This window comes from Astyanax mexicanus, chromosome 14, assembly GCF_023375975.1.
Source record: "Astyanax mexicanus isolate ESR-SI-001 chromosome 14, AstMex3_surface, whole genome shotgun sequence".
Taxonomy (NCBI): domain Eukaryota; kingdom Metazoa; phylum Chordata; class Actinopteri; order Characiformes; family Acestrorhamphidae; genus Astyanax; species Astyanax mexicanus.
The window spans coordinates 22248430-22272553 of record NC_064421.1 but is presented as its reverse complement, the minus strand read 5'-3'; the positions used below and the strand labels follow the sequence as shown (position 1 = coordinate 22272553).

The window sequence follows — 24124 nt, the reverse complement described above, 5'->3', positions numbered from 1 at the left end:
CCTTGTGCTCGGCTTGGACAGCCTTGAAATTAAATTGCTTTGCAAACCAGTTAAGCACTCTATTGGACAGGAATAGCTCCCACTCTGCTGTGATTGCTGAAAGTGTTTAGGAGCTGGCACGCTGCTCTGTAGATTACTGGACACACTGCCAATCTGCAGTGTTTTTAAGGAAATTGCTCCGAGGGAGGGCACCCAACCCATTCTGGACTAAGTGCTGTTCCTGTGTGTTTGTGGTCTAATCATGTGCTGATTGAGACTTTAAATAGCACACTGCATTTACATTCTAATATTTAAATATGCCGGTTTTATCAATAAATGAGTTTTTGCTAATGTCATTTTTGCAAGGCTTTATTATTTCAGTAATATTGTATTTTTTTTCCACAGGGCTTATGTTTTTCAGGTTTAGTTTCTCTGGGCCTGTGTTTCCTAGCTGGCTTCCTGCCCTACCTCTACCTGCCCATCTCCTCATTCCTGAACACAGCTCGCTGGAGCTGGGGAGACCAAACATCCTTCGGTGGCTTGATCACGCACTTACTGAGGACAGAGTATGGCACATTTAGCCTGGTACACGTACTTTCTGATTTGTCTTATGAAAAACATTCTTCTTACTGCTTAGTATTGTCCAATACAGAGCCGAACTTTGTGTTTGTTTGTCAGTTTACATAAGATGTGCTTCTAATTATAATAGAATTCTGATGTTAAGTCACTTTATTTTTACTGTTTTATTTTTTCCGGCCAATAAAATGAGTCTAGCTTAGTAGTATTGTGTGTTTAGGGCTGGATTTCCTCCGTAACCATCCGTTTTTTTTTTTCCTTTAAAACACTGCAGGGTGCTACTTTTATGCTGTTTTTACTAAAAGGAAAATTCACACTGTTCTCATTTCCCATTATATATCTACTACATATATATTATATACAATATCTACTATGTATCTGTCCAGTATCATTTATTTTACTTTAATTCTAGATTTATGGAGATATTTGGAGTGCATTATTAGTATCAGTATATTCTAGATCATTGACTCCTGTTACAAATTAGATAAAATTCTTGTATTTTTTAATATCTCAGTATCTCAGGTGTTTTTTTTTTAATTTAGTGTTTTGTCATACCACCAAGAGTATCATTATTGCGAAAATACCATGAAATATTGTGATATTATTATAGGGCCATATCGCCCACCTCACATTTTGACTATGTACGCTCTCTGTCTGTGTTTTAATTGATTACAGGCAAAATCAGAGGGAGGTGCTAACCTGCTCAAGATGCTGCAGTAAGTACATGAATTTCAAACTGTAGTAGGTGTGAATTTTGCACTGATCATCAAAGAAAGAAATATTTGCACCTAGAAGGAAGTGTCAGATTGTAGTTTTATTCTGAAGGAAGATTAAAGTTACCAGGAACAACAAATGATACATTTCAACTGATATGGGCTACTCTTGCTTATACTCTTGGATTTAATAAGATACACATACAGACATGTACAGTATGTACTGCATGTGTCAGCATGGAGTTGTAAGGGTTCCTAATGGTGTCCTGCGATAATGGTATCTATGGTAACGGCATGGTATCTTTGTCTTTAAGGCAAACTCTTTTAAAAGCAGCAGTATGTGGACGAGCATCGTCCTGTTGGAATAGCGCACCAGAATGTGCTTCCACTACTGGTCTTAGTAATGTAAGGTTTAAGCTTTCAAAATGCTTATAATGAAAAGGTGAGCTGGTATCATATAAAATTGCACCAAACACCAAGACAACAACATGCCTTCTGGATATGTGATAATAAACAGGACTCTTTATTGAAGATGACGTGCTGCCATTCTGAGTCACTGCACAACAGTTTGGCATGATTACCCACCAAGTTTCGTTCCTGCGGGTTGATTAGTTCTGGGTGCAACTATATTTTGCATAATGATATTTATTGTATTTATATTTAGTGTATTTATTACAATAGGATCATTATCTGTGTGTCTTTATAAAGGCATTGTTCTAAATCTATTGAATATTGTAGATGTGCAAATGAATTAATGTGGTTCTTATGTATCAAGTACAGGTCGCTCTTCGAGGCAGAGACACCACTTTGAAAGCTTTTCTTTTCTTTTGATGTAATAAATGGTATATGTTGTATGTTTTGAGAAGTATCCACACTTCACCCCCCGCAGTCAACAGATAGCTTAAAAAAGAAACTAGAGAGATGAGAGAAGCCACCCAGCATGCATCCTTTGTTTTTCCTGTTTCCTCACCTCTCTATCAAAGCAGCATGGCACCTGCTTAGCGGGCCAATTCTGGCTGCTGTGTTTTTAGGCACTTGCTTTTGAAATGATTGCTGGCGTTTTGAGCGTGACAGGCTACTCTGATGACAGCCAGTGCAATATACCAGCGGATCTGGAGCCGCTCCATGTCCCTCCCTCATCATGTGTTTGGGTGCTCCCCCCCTCTCCTTTCCTCTCTCTCTCTCTCTCTCTCTCTCTCTCTCTCTCTCTGTCTTTCATCTCAAAACAACCCACAACCCATCACTTCCCCACCCCTGTTCCCATCTCCCCCACCAAAAGTAATGGACAGCCATGCATGAGGGAGAACGCAACAAGCATATTGCAGTCAGTGTGTAAACCTGCCACGAGGAGCTGACACAGTCTCTCAGGCTCTCTCTCTCTCTCTCCCCCTCACACACACACACACGCTTACTGTAACAGTGCCTAAATAAGCTGTCAGGAACAGAGATGGTATTAAATCACATGGCAGGCTGCTATCTTATGAACCAGGAAAATTGCCCATTGACTAGTGACAGAAACCAGCTGAAAATATTCAACTGCTGAAATATTTGTGTGTATTTGTCCTCAAAAAGAAGTCTAATTAATAGGCTACTACATAAATATTCATATTTTATATATTATACAGCTCTGTAAAAAAATAAGAGACCAAATAAAAAATGATGAGGTTCTTTGATTTTACTAAATTAAAAACCTCTGGAATATAATCAAGATGGATGATCACAAGCCATCAAATCAAGCTGAACTGCTTGATTTTTTGCACCAGGAGTGGCATAAAGTTATCCAAAAGCAGTGTGTAGAACTGGTGGAGAAGAACATGCCAAAATGCATGAAAACTGGGGTTATTTAACCAAATATTGATTTCTGAACTCTTAAAACTTTATGAATATGAACTTGTTTTAAACTTTGCATTATTTAAGGTCTGAAAGCTCTGCACCTTTTTTGTTATTTCAACCAATTCTCATTTTATGCAAATAATGCTCTAAATAATATTTTATTTTGGAATTTGGGAGAAATGTTAACAACAATAATGTTTTGCTCAAACATAAACCTATAAATAGCAAAATCAGAGAAACTGATTCAGAAACAGAAATGGTCTCTTAATTTTTTCAAGAGCTACATAACTATAAAAATTAATGGACATGATGTTAATATGTTAATATAAGTACTACTACTACTACTACTACTACTAATAATAATAATAATAAATGTGTTTTTGCTGTTTTTCAGGGCCCAGTTGACTCACTGTGTGGAAGACCTCTCCATTCCAGTGCTAATATTGGCAGGATTAGGTCTGCTGCATGCTTCTTTGAGAAGGTAGGATTAAAACTTTTTTTTTTTCAATTAAATAATCTAAATAATGTGAAAAAAATATCAGTGTTTCCAATTTCCAATTCAGAAAAAGAAATCATGTCTAACTATACTTTCCAAATGTTACAACATCATATATGTCATATACCAGGGACAAACTTTTTAATATTATTATTATTCTTTTCTAGAAATGTTCAAATATTAATGCTTTAATTGTAATTTCTGCAAATTATGTGAAATTCAATGCAATTCTGAGGGTGCTTCTGGAATTATTTTCTTTAATCAATGATCATCAGTGTTTTTTTTAATATATTGATGATAGCTGGTCTACAAAATGACTTTTAATCTTAAATGTAAAACAGTATCATTCTAACAGTATGTGTTTTTTGCACTGGAATCATTTTTTAACAGTAAATCTGACATCAATGCGAAACATGATCTGTCAGAGAGCATCAAATACTTGTTTAAACATCAACAAATAAACTACAATTCTTATTCCCCTGTACTGTTTTTTGTCTTAATTAAGTAAATATATTAGTAACACTAATCAAAAATTTAAATTGAATTTTGTGTTTTCTTTGTCACACTTAAAACAATAATCAGTTCAGAGAACAGAATACAGGAAATCCAGTATCACATAAAAACAAACATACATGTCCATTATAATGTACTAACCTCTGTATCTGTTCATGCCTCAGGAGGCACTGTGCTTTTGCGTGGCTGTTTGCTGCTATGGTCGGCCTCTATTCTGTGTTCTTTGCCTGGAGAGCCAACCTGGACATTGAGAAGCCGTTGCTGCTGGGGGTGGTGAGCTTCAGTTTGAAATTGCTTCTGTAAAAAAAAAAAACACAGATTAGTTTTAGTTACATGTGATATTTAAGTGTAAATCTCATTTTTACAAATAAAAGAGTAAAAGAGTCGCCTCTAAGATCTCTTAAAGCAGGGTGTCAAACTTAATTACATAAAGAGCCATATTAAAAATATGAATAAAGCAGGAGGCCAGGGATTGTTTGTCTAAATGTAAATTATTAGGCATATTTTGAATAAACAAACCTGTGATGATACAGTACAGACAATAGACCTTGAAATAAGGATGTGCCATGTCGAATCATACACGATATTCTCGCCAACATTTTTGAATATTGTGAACGATAATCTGCCCAGGGTACTACTTTTTTTGCTGTTTTTAGCAAAAGAAAAATTCACACTGTTCTCATTTCCCATTATTTATCTACTAGAGACAGATTTTATCTGTCCAGTATCATTTATTTTACTTTAATCCTGGATATATGGAGATATGTAGAGCGCATTATTAGTATCATGACATTCTGGATCATTGACTTCTGTTACAAATCTGATAAAATTCTTGTATTTTTTAATACCCCAATTAGGATGCAATAATAAAGTCGTATGCAATAATAAAATGTAATATTAATTTTGTTGCAGTAGTGTATATTGAAATATATTTTTTTTATTAAGTGTTTTTTCAGATTGCCAGAGTATCATTATCGCATAAATACAGTGAAACATCATGATATTACTTTAGGGCCATATTGCCCAACTTTACATTGAAATATTACATTAGTTTTTTAATTTTCCACAGTCATTTAAAATATATGTGTAGAAAACAATATATACATTAATGTAAAATTTCCTCAGGATGTAAGCATTTTAAACATATCTTTTCTTTGCTGCAATTAATTCATACTTGTTATCAATTTATGAGCAGAGAGATAACGAGAGAGAGAGAGAGCACACTGAGCAGATTGGGCAATTCTTCCCTGTGGGAAGTAGCTTTAGTTTTGTACAAAATGTCGCTAGATTTGTAGCTACTCACATTTATTTGGAAATAACTGCTATCATTGGGGGGGTGGGGGTCGGAGCGCACATTATATTGAACTGCATGCTGGGATTGTAGTGCAGTGGATTGTATTAAGAGAATATTAAAATAATTGAACGGGCTGGACTGCGTTTTGATTTGGTACAGATGCAGCCAGTGGACTTTGTGTCACCTTGTGACACGTGGGCTATAACATATATGTATTGTATACTGCATATGCAATTTTAGACACATAATTTAATGTTCACTCAACTAGTATGCTATTATACTCAGGCAGGCAGGTCAGATATGCAATACTTGTATCAGGCTACAGAATGTTCTAATGGAGCGATAACATACGGAAATATATATATATGTCCTGGCAGGTGGAGCGGTTCTGGCTGCAGGCGGATGCTGGGGTTTGTGTTCTGGCTGGTGTGGGGCTGAGCTGGTCTGTGTGCTGGTTGGAGAAGCGACTGGGCCGGGGAGCTGTGTGGAGCACAGGGGCGTGGATTATCACTGCTGGACTGCTTTTACAAATGATTCACTCAAACTATACGTGAGCAGCCATTTGTGTTCTTACCGTTCCATTAATGATACCGGCCACAAGTGTAAAAGCAGTATTAATAACATGGTAAATATTAGAGGTGTATGAAAATATCATAAATATCAAAGTATAGCAATATGTTGTTTATAATATAGAGTATGTATTACACAGTGGTTCATTTTGTAATGTGCTTATTGATGTGCTCATTTTAAACTGCTTATTAAAAGAGACAACAGCCGTAATTTTCTCTCTTATGGGGGGTCCTCTGTGATTTTATTCCCGTCCTGAACGACCATGTGTGTGTTTTTCTCTGACGTTCTCTGAGAAAACTATAGGCTGAATTACCTATTGTTTTTTGCTGAACTCTGTGGCCCTCCGGAAATTTTAGTCTTGTCCGGACGCACATCTCTGAGTTTTGTCACATTGCGTTTTATAAAATAGCTATTTGTCCACTGCTTCACACCGTAATGACATTTTGAGCGTTTGTTTCCACTGAGATCTATTTAAACACAACAGCGAGTGAAAATGGAGGAGATAGTGAACGTGAGGTCATATGACCGGGAAAGCCAAAAAACTCACTGGTTGTCCTGTTTTTTCAATTGAAGTGTTTTATCACTGAGTAGAAGTGTAAAATGTTTTCCACAGACGTCCCCCTGAGAAACTAATCCCATCCGGATAGGGCTTATTATTAATAACAAGAAAGTGCAGGTGTTTTTCCTTTAATTAGTTTAAGTAAAACTAAGTATAGAGTTCAGACCAATGGAACAATTTTGAAAAACGTGTAAAACATCATGATGCATGTTGTGTTGGTTGACTTTACTCACTATATGTCTGGCCTATAGTGCACGTTATCACAGTAGTCAGGCTCCATGAAAACAGGATTATAGTTGATACAGTGAAAACTGACTGTTTTTGGGATGCTGTGATGGAGGCTGCACTGGCTATCGAAAGTCAGGCTCAGACTATGAATAGTCTCTCGGCTTGTTTTGAACATTGCTTCATGCTGTATTTTCTGCCAGTTCCTCTCAGCTCTCTGCAACCGGGGGTTCTGAAGGTTGTAGTTTTCCACTCAACCTCGGCCATGGTAGTCACTCACCGAATTCCTCCGCATGCCCATGCTTCATCAGACTTCAAAGCTCTCGGGTTCGCAAAGTTCTGTCTCTTTGACTCTCCGTTTGATTAGTTATCCTGGCCTCACTAGTCACACAGATTAAAGCCATGGCATTCTGTGGTTGATTAGGCGTCCTGGCCGCGGCAGTTGCGTAGATTAGGGCTGTGTGGTTTGGTGCACGGCTGCCTCACTCTGCACCGCGGCGCTTTGATCAGCCTGCTGGACTGACGCACTTGTCAGCGTTCATCACACCTGTCGGAGTCTGATTAGAGCGGCGAGGCACTCCGCTGTGTCATCTGCCAGGCTTTCACTCACCACGCGCTCCTCTGCGTGGGAAAGGAGCTAACAGCAGACTGGCTGGAGACATGATAGTGTCATGGATCCACCATGCTCTTAGCATTATCTCTGTTATATACGTCTCTGCCCAATCAGAGATGTACATATCATTTTTGTTATCTCTTACCTGGGTTCATACAGTATTGTGCAAAAGTTTCAAAAGAGCTGAGCCATGCTATGCTAAAACACTTGTTTGGGCTCTCAGCTCCACATTAGCACTCAAGCATGTGTAAAATTAATTCCACAAATCCAGACCTCAGACTTTTTTTCTAATATTGGTGTTTTTCAAGCCAACTGTAATTTCCACTTCCCGTTCCCAATTCCCATTATTAACAAAAGTGTGCATTTTTCAGAGAATGTGATCAGAGCAGTAATGAGGTTGTGGAAAAGTTTGGTCACGAGGTTGTGCGTTCGTTCCCGAATGGCTCAGTGGTGCTGACACGAGGGGATCTGCCTGGCAACACCCTTCGTTACCTGCATTACTGCCGGGGCCTGCGGCCTGACATCAGCCTCGTTGACCAGGAGGTCAGTTATGCATTAATTCTCATCAATACATGACGTGTAGTGCACATTATAGTACTGTTTAAGGAATTATCAAATAATAATTATTGCTATTATATGTATTAAATGACTATTATTATGTTTTTTATTAGTGTATATATTTTACTTTTTAATTATAAGTTATGTAGACATCATTTTTTTTCTCATGTTTCTTGGTTTGTTTCTATATTAAGAAATAAGACAAAAAAGACAAAATCTTGGAATTAAATGAAATTGATGGATATTTGTATTATATTCAAAACTTTTACAAAACCTCTCTTTGCCTACAAACTTACAAACATGAATTATTATTAATATTATTATTAGAACTGTTTTAAAATTGTCTTATTCATCCATTTATTTTTTTCAATATTGTTTTAATTTACCTAGATGATGACGTATAGCTGGTATGTGCCCAAGCTTCATCAACATCTTCATGGAGTGAAGTTCCCCGGTCACCTCTGGGACCCAGTCAACACTGAGGAGAAAAATAGTTTCAGCATTGAGCAATTTCTCCAGAAGAACATGCAGTGAGTTAAATGTGCACAAGCTTCCACTGATTATTAACCTTTTTTGATATTTCACTGAGTTGCCTGCAATACTATACTACAATCCAGGATTTTGAATTAAGTTTATATAGGACAGTCAAAACTAGGCAAGGGTTATTTTCTTTCATTAAGGGGAAATAAAAATGTATTTGCAAATGTATTTTGAAATTGTGAAACCACACTTACAAAATGAACACCTTCAATATTACAGAAGTGGATCATTTCTTCTATCAAGAAAGGTCTAAAACTGTACCAAACCCCCATAATTCAGTCTACTTTTAGCTTACTTTCAGTTAAAACACAGCAGTAACATGAATTCTTACAGATGATGTTTCTTGTGAATTTATAACATTTGTCTGTACTTCACAACACATACCTACCATGATGGGGCAGGAAGGCAAATGAAAAATGATCTTCTATACTGCCACCCTCCACCAGACGGCAGTATTCCCTTGCCAAAGCCCTGCAGCCTTGGGGGCAGTAGTCACCAGAGGCGCTACCCAGAGGGCCTATTTCACTGGAGAACACATGCTGAGAAAAAAGAAGCAAATACTAAAGACTATTTTTCTGAATGCAGATCAAGCTTAGTTTTGGACTGAAAGGGATTGTGACTGGAGAACTCCCTCTGACTGCAGAAAAATAGCTCTAAGCGTAGGATATAGTTCTTCAGCTGGTTAAGATTTTCCCCCAGAAAATGTATTTAAAATGAGCATGAACTTTGAACTCATAACTAAATAAAAATTCTAACCTCAGGTCAGTTTTTGGCTAATATTAGATTAAAAAGTCTCTATATTTTCCAGTAATGGTCAGATTTTCTTCTTTCTTTGTGATTCTAAAAGCATTATCAATTCCAAACTGATGGAGAGCTCTTATTGATTAGTACATTTGTGAACACGAGGATCTGAGGTCTCCAGCTTCTGCTCTCTAAACTCGTAAATGGTGTTTCTTCTTTTTCTTTTTTCATATCTTCCCACGTGTGTTGACAATTAAGAGGAATTTGAAGTGTGAAAGAAAAGAGCATTTAATTTAAATTCCTTTACTCTAATGATATGTGTATCAACTAAATGTAAAATGATTTATATGTTATTATGATTCTTAGATAAAAGTAGCAGCAATACATTATATAGAATTAATTTTGGCTGTAACATTGTCTTGTCATGCAGTTTTAAATAAATGTGATTTATTTATTATTAAAGAACATAAGGCAAAACATTGAGCATTGCCACAAATCTAGATTGACATAACTGTGGAGTGTAGGTGGAGAGCAGAGTTATATTAGTGTAAGCTGTGGGAGCCTCAAATGGACTTTGAGGCTCCTACAGCCACAAAGTAACACTTTGAGGCTGTGAAATGAATTTGTAACATTTTCTTATAAGGGTCACAAATAACTGTACTTAATACAGTCATAAACATTGTAAATAATTTATCAACAATGTTTTATTTGACACTAGTTAAGACATTATTAAATAATACTATACTATATTTGAATGCTTAAGAATGTTGTAAATAATTATATTAAGACATTCTGTCATAAGTACAGTTAATTAATGTACCCTTCATGTAAAGTATAAGTGTAAAAAAAAAGAAAAATGGACTCCAAAATTAACTTTTAACAAAAAATGGTGCATATTTAATAAACTGTAAATAATTTCATTCGTACTGTTTGCAGCATTTAATTATAAATTAATTGCTGTAATGAAATTAAACATTTTAAACAGAGTTGACAAATACACATACTGCATTTCATAATGATAATTAGACAAAAATAGCAGCGATACATATACAGAATTAGTTTTGGCTAGAACATTTTCTTGTCAGGACATTATTAACATGCTAACATGAGACGATGCGAATGTCTACAAACACACGCACAAATTACAGACTTAGAGTGGCGTAAATGTCTGCTAGTGTGAATGCTTTACAACTGTATTCCTTAGCAACATGTCTTCCTTAGGTTTTATTGTATTTGTACATTTGTGTTTATTTCAAGAGTAGATGTGTGTTTATAGGTGACAGTAGTTAAGCAGTAACTGCACAGCCTTTTAAAAAATAACACAATGTCTCCGATAAAGCATGTGTGTGTGTGTTTTTCTGTTTGTGTGTTTGTAGCAGGCCTGTGTTTGCCTGTATTGGGCTGTCGGAGGGGGACCCGAGCTGGGAGAGGACATTCTCCCGGTGGCCGTGGGGGGTGTGTGAGCAGCTGGTGCCTGTTACCAGCCGCTTGCACCCTGAGGAGTGGGCACAGCACACACAGCGCCTTTACAACTGGAGCCAAACACATGACAGGTAACACACAACCTCACCACATACTGCTGTTCATATGATGAACCAGATCAGAATCAGGATCAGTTTTATTTCACACCATATGTTTCAAATGTACAAAGAATTCCACTTTGTAACATACTAGACAGTAGGGCAGTCCGACTCCACTCTAAATCAGAATGTTTTGGTTGTAGTTTGCTATTAATCATAAAATGTATGAAACTGCTGTTTCACAGACCTAAAGACCATCTTACGACTGCTAGTTTAGGAACCTTCGTCTTTATTTGCTGGAGCATGCACTTCAGTTTTAAATAAATATGAATATTTAATTAAAAACAGAAAGTGTGGTGCAGTGGATAACACCACTACCTGCCATTGAGCTACCACACTATGTGAGAGACTGCGCTTGTATCCCCGGTCTGGGTGACTATACTGCGCTACAACAATAAGAGACCTTGGGCAAGACTCCCAACACTACTAACACTGACCCACCGCTGTAATTGTAATAACCTTGTAAGTTTCTCTGAATAAGAGCATCAGCTAAATGCCATTGAATGTGAATGTAAAAGTAAATAATAGTGAATTGAGATATTCTGTTGTAAGTGCTGCTAATTAATCACTGCGAAGTGTTCCCAATGAATATAAAAAGGAGGACCGTGGACTCCAGTAATAACTTTTAATGTGTAACCGAATCAGTGAAATTTCTCTGAACTGCTACATCACAAACTGGCCTTGTCAACATAAAAGAGATTAATTCTAATGAACAAACACAAACAGACTGTGCCAAAATAAGTCACTAAAAATATATATATATAAAAGTGACATACAAATTATGTATTAATACCTTTTTTCTTTTTTCCTTATCCTAAAAATATTATTTAGTTTTAGTTTTGTATTTGTTGTATAAAATATTGCTGGTATTGTGCACATATTTCATTTTTATTTTTCAATACTTAGCTTGAGCTTGAAGGCTAACAGGAGTAATTTGGTAATTAAGCAATTCTTAATGCAAATAACCAGTAATCCATTTTATTAACTGATTAATTTTATTATTCCACCCTCAAAATAGTAGTTTGTTGTAGCACTACTCCAAAAACGTACTATTAGTTTCATTTATTCAATCCTGAATATTGAGTAATAAATAATTATTAAATAAAAATAAATAGTATTCTGGAAGTGCTGGGAATAACAAGGAATGCCCTAAAATATATTGAAATACAAAATGGGGGGACCATGGCCACAGAGCATATTGAAGCTCTGAGCATGATGTTTTTAACAGGTGCACATCCCTACCTTCTCACAGCTTCCATTTAAATATCCTCCATCCCCACAGCTACTGAAGTCCACTTAACCAGTGCACCAGCATCCTGCTGGGAAAGCAGCCACTGTCTCCAGCTTCAAAGTCGTTATTAGTCTACTGACCCCACCCTAATGACTTTCTAAACTGCGGCGTGTCAATACGTGTGTATAAAGTGAAATTAGTTCTAGTCTCGAGCGCAGAGGCTCCGCGCGCCTGCCTGGTATTCAGCAGGCTAATCGGGGTTGAATGGTGTGACATTACTCTCCTCTCGGCCGCTACAAGCGTGTCCATCCCTGCCCGCCAGCCAAATATTAGCGGGGAAGTCACATGCTAAAATATTCCTTTGAAGGAGAGGCCGCACGGTTATGTGCAATGAAACGGAACGGACAAAATGCAGAAATATGTGGGTCATTTAGTGCAGGGAGTGCTTCTGAAGATTGCAGCCTGCTGAAGATCAGCTGTCGCGTGTTTTTCGGATGCTAAGAATGTGATCTCCAGGATTTTTCAGCCCTGTATACCAACACTAAATTAAACACGAGTGCATGATCAGTTCATCCGTGTGTTCAGTACATTTAAAAAGCTTTAGTTATTTTTGCTACATGGTATAATTTTGAAATTACATGAAGATAATATGGTTATGTTTGATGTCGCCTGTTTCTGTGTTCTTATATCTTATACTCTTATAACTGCAGTGATCTGATGCTTTGGAACTGGTGTTTATAAAGGATATATACCGTATTAAGTAGACTGTAGTTGCATTACAAGCTGAAGATCAAAAATACAATCTTGCACAGAGTATTAACAGTGATCACTCAGCTCGTCACATGTTTTTGTGTCTTCTTTCCTCATCACAGCTTCCCCGCTGGCTCATGGGAAAGAGTGGCCAATGAGGAAATGTGGCAGGCCAGGTAATGTACTCTACTATTACCTTATCCTCCAGCAAGCCTGCTGCCTCTAACTGCACTGATCATACCATGCACAGTGCACAGAGAATTAAAATCCCATTTCTGCTGGAACCAGAATTCCATTTCACTGCTTGTGTTACAGGATGAAAATGGCATTCTTCCTCTTTGACCTTGCGGAGAGGATGGAGGGAGAGGGCCAGACTCGTCTCTATGACCTCTCTTATAACGTGAGTATAAAAAAGTATTGAAAGTGGACGTTTTAGCTTGTGTTCATTTTCACAAATTTATTTTCATGGAGCTATCCTATTTTATAAGTTGACAAAAAGTATTTCTGTACTCTAATGTATGAATTTTTGTGCTAAATTGTGGTGAAAAAACACGTTTGATTGTTTATTAGGGATATTTCTTTGGTAAATTATATATATATATATATATACAAAATCAGAGAAACTGATTCAGAAACTGAAGTGGTTTCTCTTTTTTTTTCTAGAGCTGTATATATAAATAATGTACTGATCTTTTGTTTGTATATGAACATGCAGTCAATTATGCCAGCTATAACACAGCTGTAGGCATGAATTATTCAGTTATACGCCGAATAAAAACAACAGTTTTCAGTATTTTAAAGCCTTTTTTTGTTATTAAAGCAACTGTCCATAGGTTTTTGGGAATGCGGGGATTGAAGTCCTCTCTGAGAAGAATATGTAATTGAACAGAACAAGTAGAAGAGCACTTATAATTTAGGTTAATGAAAATAAATAGCTGTGTAAAAAATACTTCTGTGTTTTGAGAATTTTGTTTAGTTCATTTTGTTTAAAATACTAGTTTGAAAATATATAGAGAGTAATTACATCCAATAAACCTATCAGACGACAAATATATTATATGTTGCAGGGATGGGCCATTGTCTGGCCACGTTAACTGTAACTCTAACTGTATTTTAAATTTCATTTCAGCTCCATTTTTACCTGTTTTACTTTCTGTTTAACAGCTATATTGCCAAATTGTGGATGCCCAGGCTGACTACCCGTCCAATTGGGATAAGAATTTGGCTCTGGCTGCAGAACGGTTGCTCCGCTCTGGGGGCGGCAGCCATCAGCCAGACTCTCTCCTGAGCCGTAGTATCCGCCACTTCAGCCTCTATCTTCAGAGAGAGCCCACGGACCCACAGAGGCAGGCCATCCGCTCTGCCATCTCACACCTCCGCAAAGAAAGAGACAGACTCAGAGACTCTCGGCAACAGAAACACTAGACTCTGTGGAAGCGTTCTCAAAAACCTCGGGACCCTACTACCCTGTGTATGTGTGTGTATGTTTAAACAGCCTCAGATCAAGAGGGATGACTGGGACATGCTTAAAAAGTTTGACTGTTAAATGCTGATGCTGGTATGATCATTTGTTCAAAGAACAAAGAATAAAGAGAAGAGAAGTTTTTTTTACTTTCAGTGTAAATCAGATGATGTATGGTTGGAATTTAGAAGATGACTGATTTATGTTTAATGATAATGATGAAGGCTGTACAAACATTTTCTAAATATTGTGTTGTAAAGGTTGTTTTTATAACATTTTGTTAAGACAAGGGAAAAGCATAGTAATTAATGTTGAACTGACATAAAGTAGATATTTCCACAATACAGCAGTTCTGTCATTGTCTTCTGAGATGCTGTTTCTTTAGGTGGTGTTCTGAAGTCTGAAAAAATGGAGGAGCAACTTTTAGGTGGGGTTTGATGAGATAACACTTTTATAAGGTGATGTTTCTATTGAATTTGGATAGTTGGGTTGTTATTTTAATTTTTATTCTGAAATATAACAAATATCTATTAAGACTGGGTAATAATCCAATAGCTATCTGTGTATCTATCTGTCTGTATGGTACTCTATCCAATCATTTTGAAATGATGATTATCCAACATCCACCATCCTTAACTATATCCTTCCTAATTCTTGTTGGTAAGTGGAGTCAAATCTTCACAGCAATACAGCAATACTTTAATATAAAATGTAGTAGGAATATTTCAATGGACAATAAAGACATAGTCTTTTAAATACCCTTGATTTTGAAGGAAACAATGAATGAGCAAGTGTCCCAACACTTTTGTCCCAATATAGTGTAGCTCGCTCGCTCGCTCACTCACTGACTCACTCCCTCTCTCACTCGCTCATAATTATCCTTTAGCCCTCCTGCTGTCATGTGTCTCTGGCTCCCACATTAGGGGCATGGCGGTCTGGGATTGAGATTGGTGGGGAACCCAATTTGGGAGCAGCCATAAGAGATTAAGTATGGCCTGTTAATCTGGGGCAGCCTCTTAAAATGGCCCCATCCTTTCCTGCACTCTGCCTCTCACCCCCCATCTGTCTCCACCCTGCTCTGCTGCACAGTCCACTCAGCTCCTTTGAACTCCACACACTAATGTATTTGATGAGCCTGTTTATATTTACTTTCACATTCATAAATCTATTTGTTAAGATGACGGTCCAAGCTGGTAATCCCTGATGGATTGAGCTGAGAATACAGTATGTCAGATTGCCAGAGACCCTTTTAGGAGGTGCTGTGCATGTGACACAGAGCCTCCCACCCCCTCTACTCATACACTTGTGCGCACATACACAACGCCACATGCACTTAAATACACACACTAAGACATGCAGGCCCATGGTTTACTGTATCTGTTGTACCTTCATGCAGCAGTGCTTACAAAATATGTTTAATTTTTAACTGAAAGCATCAGTATTTATGTATTGTGAGAGAACAAAATATTCTATTGAATTGCATCAGTGTGCAATATATACAGCTCTGGAAAAAATTAAGAGACCACTTCAGTTTCTGAATCAGTTTCTCTGATTTTCTTATTTATATGTAAATGTTTGAGTAAAATGAATATTGTTGTTTTATTCTATAAACTACAGGAAACATTTCTCCCAAATTCCAAATACAAACATGTAATTTACAGCATAAATTTGCAGAAAATGAGAAATGGCTGAAATAACAAAAAAAGGTTGCAGAGCTTTCAGACCTCAAATAATGTAAAGAAAACAAGTTCATATTCATAAAGAGTTAATAGTTCATAGATCAATATTTGGTTGAATAACCCTGGTTTTTAATACCAAAGTGTTCATGCGTCTTTACATGTTCTCCTCCACCAGTCTTACACTCTGCTTTTGGGTGACTTTATGCCATTCCTGGTGCAAAAAATCAAGCAGTTCTGTTTGGTTTGATGGCTTATGATCATCCATCTTCCTCTTGATTATATTCCATATTTTTTTCTATTTGGTAAAAAAAAGAAAAAAAAAGAAACAATGTTTAAGTGGTATCTTTATTTTCCGGGCCGTATGTTCATTTTAAAAATATAGTGGTGTGGTAGATTTTTCTGGTAGAGTTTTTCTGGCCATTACAGCTTTTTTCTGATTACCTGAGCATGCACAGTGCTACTGATAGCAGTGCTGATACAAAAGCTAGTGCGAACATGGAGATATCAGAACAGCACTAATTTACACATTGTTAAACCAAAGAAAAACTTTCTAATAAAAATTTAATTGAAGAGAGCTGTAAAGCTAAAAATGAGTATGACCTGAGTATTTGCAAAAAAACAACAGTTTCATCCATTCCGCACAACAACCCACATTGTAAAAGTACTTTACTGCATAACTACATAATCTCTACATCAGAAAGATTTCTAAATTCCCTTACTGACAAACCGACTGACTTTTTACACATGATGATTTATAGGCTGTATGTGTATTTTTTATTTTGTTTGCTTGCTGGGGGACGTTGCATAAGAAGTGATGGCTGTTTGCTGTTTGTTTACTGTGCAGAAGAAGAGTTGAGGAAGGTGTGAAAGTGCTGACACTCGTTGAGGGGGGTCTCTGAAAAATGATCACAGAATGTTGCTGTTCATTTCTGTCTTCCTGACTCGTCTGTTTCTCTCTCGCTCTCTCTATCTCTTTCTGCGCTGACTGTCGCTCTGTTTCTCTGTCCCTTCCTCAGCCGCTCTCTCTCTCATCTGAGGGATTGTGTGAACCCATGGAATCGCCGTGACCGCGGATGCAGGCAGGGCGCCACAGCAACACTGGAATGTGGGCCGCCTGAGCAGATAAGAGTGGAGAGCCCAGCCAGCGGGAGGTGGGGGGAGATGAAGAGAGAGAGAGAAAAAGAGAGAGCGAGAGAGAAAGAGAAAGTATGAGAGAGGGAAAGGAGAGGTAAGAGAGAAGGAATGGATGGGATGGAGAGCCAGAAAGACGAGCCGGATGGGGTGGGGTAAACAGTAAACAGAGCAGTGGAGAAGGATGCAGATAGAAGAGTGGACTTATTATTTTATTACAGAAAAATACAAATAAAACAAAGGACAGGGAAGCAAATGCAAAAGAAAAGAAAGGCAGAAAAGGTGAGAAAGGCAGACAAGCCCTTTAACGGCAAACCCTGAGCCAAGAGCCAAGAGAAAGGAGCAATGGAACAGACACACACACACACACACACAAAGACACAGAGGAGATGGGAAGCCAGCCTTATTCCTCTTTGCATTTCATTTACATCCCTGGCTGTATCGACCAATCGGATTGGGAGCAAAGCCCGGGGCTTAGGAGGGGAATAAAAAGACAAAAATGCCTTCGCTGCTCTCATCCCTCCCTGATAATACCCCCTTCTGTCTTTCTTTCTCTTCCTGCGCCCGGAGAGGAGTAGATACTGTCCGAAATGCCAGAGCAGAAGCGACACCTCCGCTTGCTGTGTCTCGCCGATAGACCCCGCCAGCGGTGTGCTGAAAAGAGGGCTTTAGCTGCAGGGCCTATCTCCTCTCCTTCCTCCTACTGGGGGGGGGGGGGGAGAGAGAGAGAGGAAGGGAAGGAGGGAAGAGAGGGGGAGAGAAGGAGAGAAGGAAAGAAGGAAAGAGCTGGCCACTGTACCAGCAGCCTTTTATGGAGGGGGTGCATATGAAACTTTGGCCGCTAGTGCAGATTACTGTGTATGTGTGCCTATAGAGCCTGGCTTGGAGCCTGTGGATTTGTATGTTATACTAAAGAGCTGCGGAATGATGATGAGCAGGGTGAAGATGTGGTGGCAGGGGCTGGAGGGGGGGGGGTTTGGGTGCAGCAGCATGGACTGAAAACTGACTGGAGTGAGGTTATAAGCTATACTTGGATTTTAAGGATGTACACTTCACTTTAGTCGTAATGTTAAATGATAATACGACTGAATCAGATAAATGTTTAATATCTGATACGTTGATTATTCCACAAATAAACAGTGCTGTATGCCTACACTCAGTTTCAGATTTGGGTTTTGCCTCTGCAGACTGACACCGATTTATAGTTAGAGAACTGTTTTTCTGAGTGAAAAACAAGCAACTTTGAAGCTGAGAGGAGAAGTAAAATCAATCAAAGGTGTTGCACAAATATTGGTCATAGCCAGTACAACCGTTTGGAATGTCCGGAAGAAGAAAGTCATCACTGGTGTACTATGTAACAGATATCAAACTGGAATAACAAGGAAAACCACAGCAATTGATGACAGAAACATTGTTAGTGCTGCAAAGAAAGACCCTAAAAAAACAACTGTGGATGATATCAGAAACAACCTCCAGAGGGCAGAAGTGAAGGTATCACAGTTTACTGTTTGCAGAAGAATTCATGAACAAACGACCAGAGGCTTCACCAGAAGATGAAAACCACTCATTAGCAAAAAGCAATAGGAATGAGATGCTGGAATTTTCCAAGAAGTAGAAATACAAGTCAACCCAATGTGATCATGTAATCTCATGGTTTAGGCTTGCATGGCTTCTTCTGGGACCGGCTCATTAATCTTCCTTGAAGTACACTGAAGTCAAAAGTCTACAGAAATATTTTGTATGATAATTTAAAGAAAGTTGCATCCAAACTGACTGGGAGATCTTTCATCATGCAACCAGATAATTACCAAAAACACACTGCCTGGAAATGCATCAAAAAGAAAAATGCTTAGTAAAGTTTAGTGATGGGTTCTTGGTAGGCTTTTTTTGACACTTCAACAATAGAGGTAGAAACAGTGTGGATTATGGAGTGGCAGAATTGGGAAATGAAGCATTCTCCATTTGAGAGTCTGATGATTCTTAAGCGCTTTGCTTAATCACTGGCTCCTGGACCCACATTGCAGCAGTGCAGTGGGCAGGCCGTAGTGGACGAGCGGAGGGTGAGAGAGGGAGGAAAGAGGTTATGGTGGGGGGGTTGGTTAGACAGTGGGGAAGCTGAGAGCTGGCCGTGGCTGCACTGGACCTGGAGTCCATGGGCACTTCTGATAGGAAAGAGGCCACACCATAGCACTGCAGGACACAGGAAGGAATGTGGGCGCATGAATGGCATTCAGTGGCTTGAGGGGGCTTTAGACAATGGGCTGCCCCTTTTGAAGGATTGTGTACAGGTGTGTGTGTGTGTGTGCACGTATGCCTGTGCCCCAGTGCACCTGCTTGCTCGTGGTAGTGAACAGCACATGATGAATTTAATTGCAGTGCTGTGCGCACTTTTAAACGTGCAGTTTAGCAGATGTTCGCAACATGCCTTGCTGTGATAAGAGCACTGCGGTATTTATTCGGAATATCAAAAGCAACTTTAGAAGAGATCTTCTCTGACTCTCAAAGAGGCAGAATGCCCCCATTATGTGATCTCTGTATAGGGCTATTTAAATAATTGAGGGTAAACTCGCACATTAGACACCTTTATGAATGTCCCCGGGCCTCAGCAGAGGTGCCTTATAGAAGAGACTGCACTGCTCGTGGGTGAGAGATGATATCTCAGCTTTCATGCTACGAGTTACTCACTGTGTGTGTGTGTGTGTGTGTGTGTGTGTGTGTGTAGGCCCAGAGCAGTTTTTCCAATTAAACGGGCTCCTCTCTCTCACCCCTCAGGTCCTAATTTTGTGCCACATTAAGAAGGCGCGGCGCCATTGAGGACACACAGCTACATTTTCATAATTTGCTGCCTCAGTTCGCATGTGTCCTGCTGCAGCTGTGGCCGTGTCTGAATACCAGCCTGAGGAAGAAGAAGAGCAGCCTGCCTTCCTCTGAGAGGAGAGACAGCAGAAGAGAGCAAGCATGGCCACAGAAACAGGAGCCTTCTGACTGTCAACGACATTCCCTCGGAAAAGGCAAAGGTACCATCAGAAATGCCTACTGAAACACATACTTAACCCCTTAACAAACTAAGATTTTTGTCAGTTGTCTGCCTGATATTACACCACTAAATCTTGAGGATTTCTATTCAAGCATTACAAAAAAAGCTTTCATGATTGATACGGAACATTACTGAAAAGCATAATTGTAATCGGAATAGAAAATAGAAAAAAAAAAAGAAAATCTGCTAATGTCAAAACATAATGAATAAAATCATAAAATTGTCTCTTTCCTGAAATCAATGTTTCCCTGAATACAAATGGCCTCCAAACCTTTACTTTCATTATGTTTGTCTAGTTTTTTACGTCTATTTTTAAACATGCAAAATAAAACAGGGTTGATTCCTGTTACTGATCTTGAAGTTAGAGTAGAAAATGAACAGACAGCTTCCAGCCCAAGTGTCCTGTAGGAGATTTTAAAGCGCTCAATTTTTTACAATGTAAATGAGATATTTTACTGCAGAGAGTTTTGTATCACCTACACCTGTAGCCCGTATACAGGACAAGGCATGTTAGGGTTAAACCAATGTGTATGACTTCAGTGCTTCACTAAAAAATCACTCCAGTAAAACCAGTACTGATATAAAGTGCACGCTCTATAAATCAACATCAAAACTATAGTATTATATATATATATATATATATATATATATATATATATATATATATATCACAACCATATGATACTATATATACCAATTAAGAAATGATTAGTTTCTCTGATTTTACTATTTATAGGTTATACGTTTAAGTAAAATTACCATTGCTGTATTGTTCTATAAACTAAAAAAATGATCCAAAACTCATTTAGAGCATTTTTTTGCAGAAAATGAGAAATGGTAAAAAAAAAAAAGATGCAGTGCTTTCAGACCTGAAATAATGCAAAGAAAACAAACAAGTTAATACTTATTTAGAAACAACTATACTAATGTTTTAGGAGTTCAGAAATCAATATTTATTGGAACAACCCTTGGAACAATCACAGCTTTCATGCGTCATTGCATGCTCTCCACCAGTCTTTTACATTAATTTTGGGTGAGCTTATGCCACCCCTGCTGCAAAAAATGAAGCAGTGCAGCTTTGTTCGATGGCTAGTGACCATCCAACTTCTTTCTAATTACATTCCAGGGGTTTTACAATGGTGTTCAGGTGTGAAAACTGACTGTCATCTTATTTGAATGTTAGTCAGCAACTGCAGGATGACATCAAGTGATCTATAAAAAATGGCAAATAACAGCTGGGGCAAAGTGCATGGAAATAACAGCTTAAAACCGGTCACCTAGAGGCAGTGCTCAACTAATGTGATGATAGGGAAAATATCCCAAAAGTCTGCAGTCTGCAAAAGAAGACTTTTGATTTACAGATGAAAACCAAAAAGCACACTACTGAAAAACACAGCAAACACTAGTGGATTTTTTAGCTTAACATGTTTCCCTGATGACAATATAATTTCCTGTGACACTAACACCATCCAGTAACAAGTACACACAAAGTGTGTTTGTATTTCGTAACCCAATGCTCTACAAAGTGTCCAAGCATTGCTGTCAAAATACATGCATCTCTAAAATGGCAACTTTACAAGATTATAAAAAATGTAATCTAAGTAAATGTAAAAAGACTTTATTCCAAGTAAAGTTGGAGCATTCGTACTGGTCCAATTATCATAATAATGTGACAGAGTGAAAAGCAACTTTCAGTTTCACATTGTCATAAGTCAAAAATGAAAAAAAAAAATAGAGACACAAAGTTACAAGCTCATGTTAAGAGGAATGGCAGCAGTCAGTCACTCGAGCTGCAGCACTTCTCCTTATGCACTGATCTGATTGGCTGAGAATTGTCTTGTGAATATAATGCATGTGATTGGTCTGCAAGTTACCTGGGCCACTAAACCTGTACCTTAATGACTCAAAAACCAACAATCTTGAGTTATGTATCTGTTTCTTGTACTGCAAAAATATGATTTTTCCACATATGTTACATTTGAAGTAATTCTTTTTTTTGTGTGTGATTAGTGGCAGTCTATGGGTAGTATTCACTGCCTGTGTGAATGTGTGTGTGTTTCCTCTTCATCCCAGCTGCAGTGAAGCAGATGATAAACGCATCAATGGAAGGGATTAATAAGGCTGGTTTACTCTGCATAGTTTTTCGTAGTTTATGATTTATAATGGTGACAAACATTGAAACAGGGTGTGCTTAGTTGACAGTATTTTTTTTTACCGTTTCTTGTGGAAAATATTTGTGAAGGGCTTAAAGGGATGAAGCACAGTTTGAAAAGTTTACATTTCCACCCTGACAGACAGGAGCTAATCGCGCCGTTGGGGGAACGTTTAGAGAATGTTTCATAATGGGCAGACACCGGCTAATCTAAAAAGCTCCCCATTTACAAATGGAAATCCCAGGATCCAATTGGGCTAATGAAGAGAGTTGAGCGGGATAATAAGATGTGCTGTAATGCTGTGTAAGAGGTCTGTAATGTTGTGCTGGTGGTGAAGCCTGCACGGCGAGTTGTGCGTGACTGACTAGAGAGACTTCCAGAAGCCTGAAGGCCTGGCTGCTGCTGCTGCTGCTGCTGCTCTGCCCTGCGCCTCTTTCTAAACCTGCATCTGCCTGCCTGCTCTGCTGGTGGAGTCTGGGACTGCACATCTGAGCATAGTACGCTGTGTTCTCTAATCGGCCCTGTGCATTATCCTATGAATTTACTTTTTATTGCTCTCTTTTGCCATTTTGTCTGATTTAAACCTTTGTTGTGTGTCAGAAAATCTTGCATCCATAATGCAGTAACTTAAATACAGGAGGAGAAGCAATAATTGTGTGTTTATGTGTTGTGTTATGACGTGCACTTCTGTTTGTGTCTACATTCTAAGGCTTAACAGCCAGTGCATTCATGGAAAACCGCAATGGATGAGTTTACCATAAAGGATGAAATTTACTGAACTGCTGAGCAATGGCTGTAAAGTGTGTTAAAAGTCACAATGAATATACTGTTACTTTAAGGTGTCCTTCCTCTAAAATCTACTTTTTTCTTGTTCTTTGTGTAATACAGTAGGTCTCTCTGACTTGTATATGCATGCTGCACTTGACTGCAGACACAGACATTTTCTGCAGTAGTTAGTAAAAGAAAATACTCAGAAAAACAAGTTAATCAGGAAAAGCACCCTGTCTACGTTAATCTGTCAGTAAGTATCCATGGCCTCACGCACCTTGCCTCACAACTGCCTACAGACAGAGCTGAAGACAGGCAGCCAGGCATGTCTTGTTAGACAGGAGCTAGAAGTGCTACAAACAGCATGGCAGTTCATTCCTGTCTTATTTGTGCAAATAACACATCAGTGTTATATGCTTTGCCCAGTAATTCAAAACTAAGGAAGAAATGGTTAGAATTTGTCTATGGAACACCAGCAGTGAAGTACAATTAGTACAAGATAGGTAGGTGTGTATTTTTAGAATAGTTCTCTTTACACTAGTTAAAAGTAAACAAAAAAAAGGAAGTACATTTTTTTACCCTATGTTTAACTATAGGTTTACATAGGATCTCCGGTGGATTTCGCGTTTTACAGAGACTGTAAGACTAGGTCAGTGGCTGATCTGCACTTAACAGGGCATTACACATATTGTAAAGTAATATATGACATTGCAAAGACTGTTACTAGTGTAAAAATGTCCTTATTGTAAAATGTTTCTAACTGTTGTCAGCCTCCTGGTGTCGCAGTGCTGTTAGACAATCAGAGGTGATATGTTTGCATTTATCAATATTCATGAGCAAGAGCCAAAATCTTTTCGTTCTCCCCGCCAACTCCTCCACTGGACTAAAGCAGCAATGGACAATATGGTCAAAATGTACATCCCAGTATATCTCCTAATTGTAGTCAGATTTTAATATAATTCCATCATATCAATGTAAACAGTATAAAAGCCATCTTAAACAGCCCTGTAATGAATGTCAGTCAGTGACAGATGCTGTAAATAATGTATACTGAAATATTAGAAATGTGTTAAAAAAAAACAACATATCAATGATACTAAAACATGATATATTCTTTTTAATA

At 38.2% G+C, this 24124-nt stretch overlaps 1 protein-coding gene and 1 long non-coding RNA gene across 4 annotated transcripts in view; one reads left to right on the top strand and one right to left on the bottom strand.

Moving 5' to 3' along the window:
- tmem260 (transmembrane protein 260) overlaps positions 1 to 14575 on the top strand; it is a 38661-nt gene extending 24086 nt beyond the window's left edge. For 2 of the 3 annotated variants that reach the window (XM_007252497.4, XM_007252498.4), the window contains 11 exons: positions 385 to 564; positions 1231 to 1271; positions 3496 to 3582; positions 4275 to 4383; positions 5782 to 5954; positions 7743 to 7914; positions 8320 to 8459; positions 10587 to 10763; positions 12894 to 12947; positions 13087 to 13171; positions 13936 to 14575. In XM_007252497.4, the coding sequence (XP_007252559.2) occupies positions 385 to 564; positions 1231 to 1271; positions 3496 to 3582; positions 4275 to 4383; positions 5782 to 5954; positions 7743 to 7914; positions 8320 to 8459; positions 10587 to 10763; positions 12894 to 12947; positions 13087 to 13171; positions 13936 to 14196 (1479 nt within the window). In that variant the 3' untranslated portion in view covers positions 14197 to 14575. The remainder of the gene's footprint in view (positions 1 to 384; positions 565 to 1230; positions 1272 to 3495; positions 3583 to 4274; positions 4384 to 5781; positions 5955 to 7742; positions 7915 to 8319; positions 8460 to 10586; positions 10764 to 12893; positions 12948 to 13086; positions 13172 to 13935) is intronic. The other variant, XM_022663750.2, reaches the window with a different exon arrangement.
- Positions 8867 to 24124, bottom strand: part of LOC111190002 (uncharacterized) — a 37071-nt gene continuing 21813 nt past the window's right edge. The window contains exon 3 of the long non-coding RNA XR_002648972.2: positions 8867 to 9008. This is a non-coding gene — a long non-coding RNA (uncharacterized LOC111190002). The remainder of the gene's footprint in view (positions 9009 to 24124) is intronic.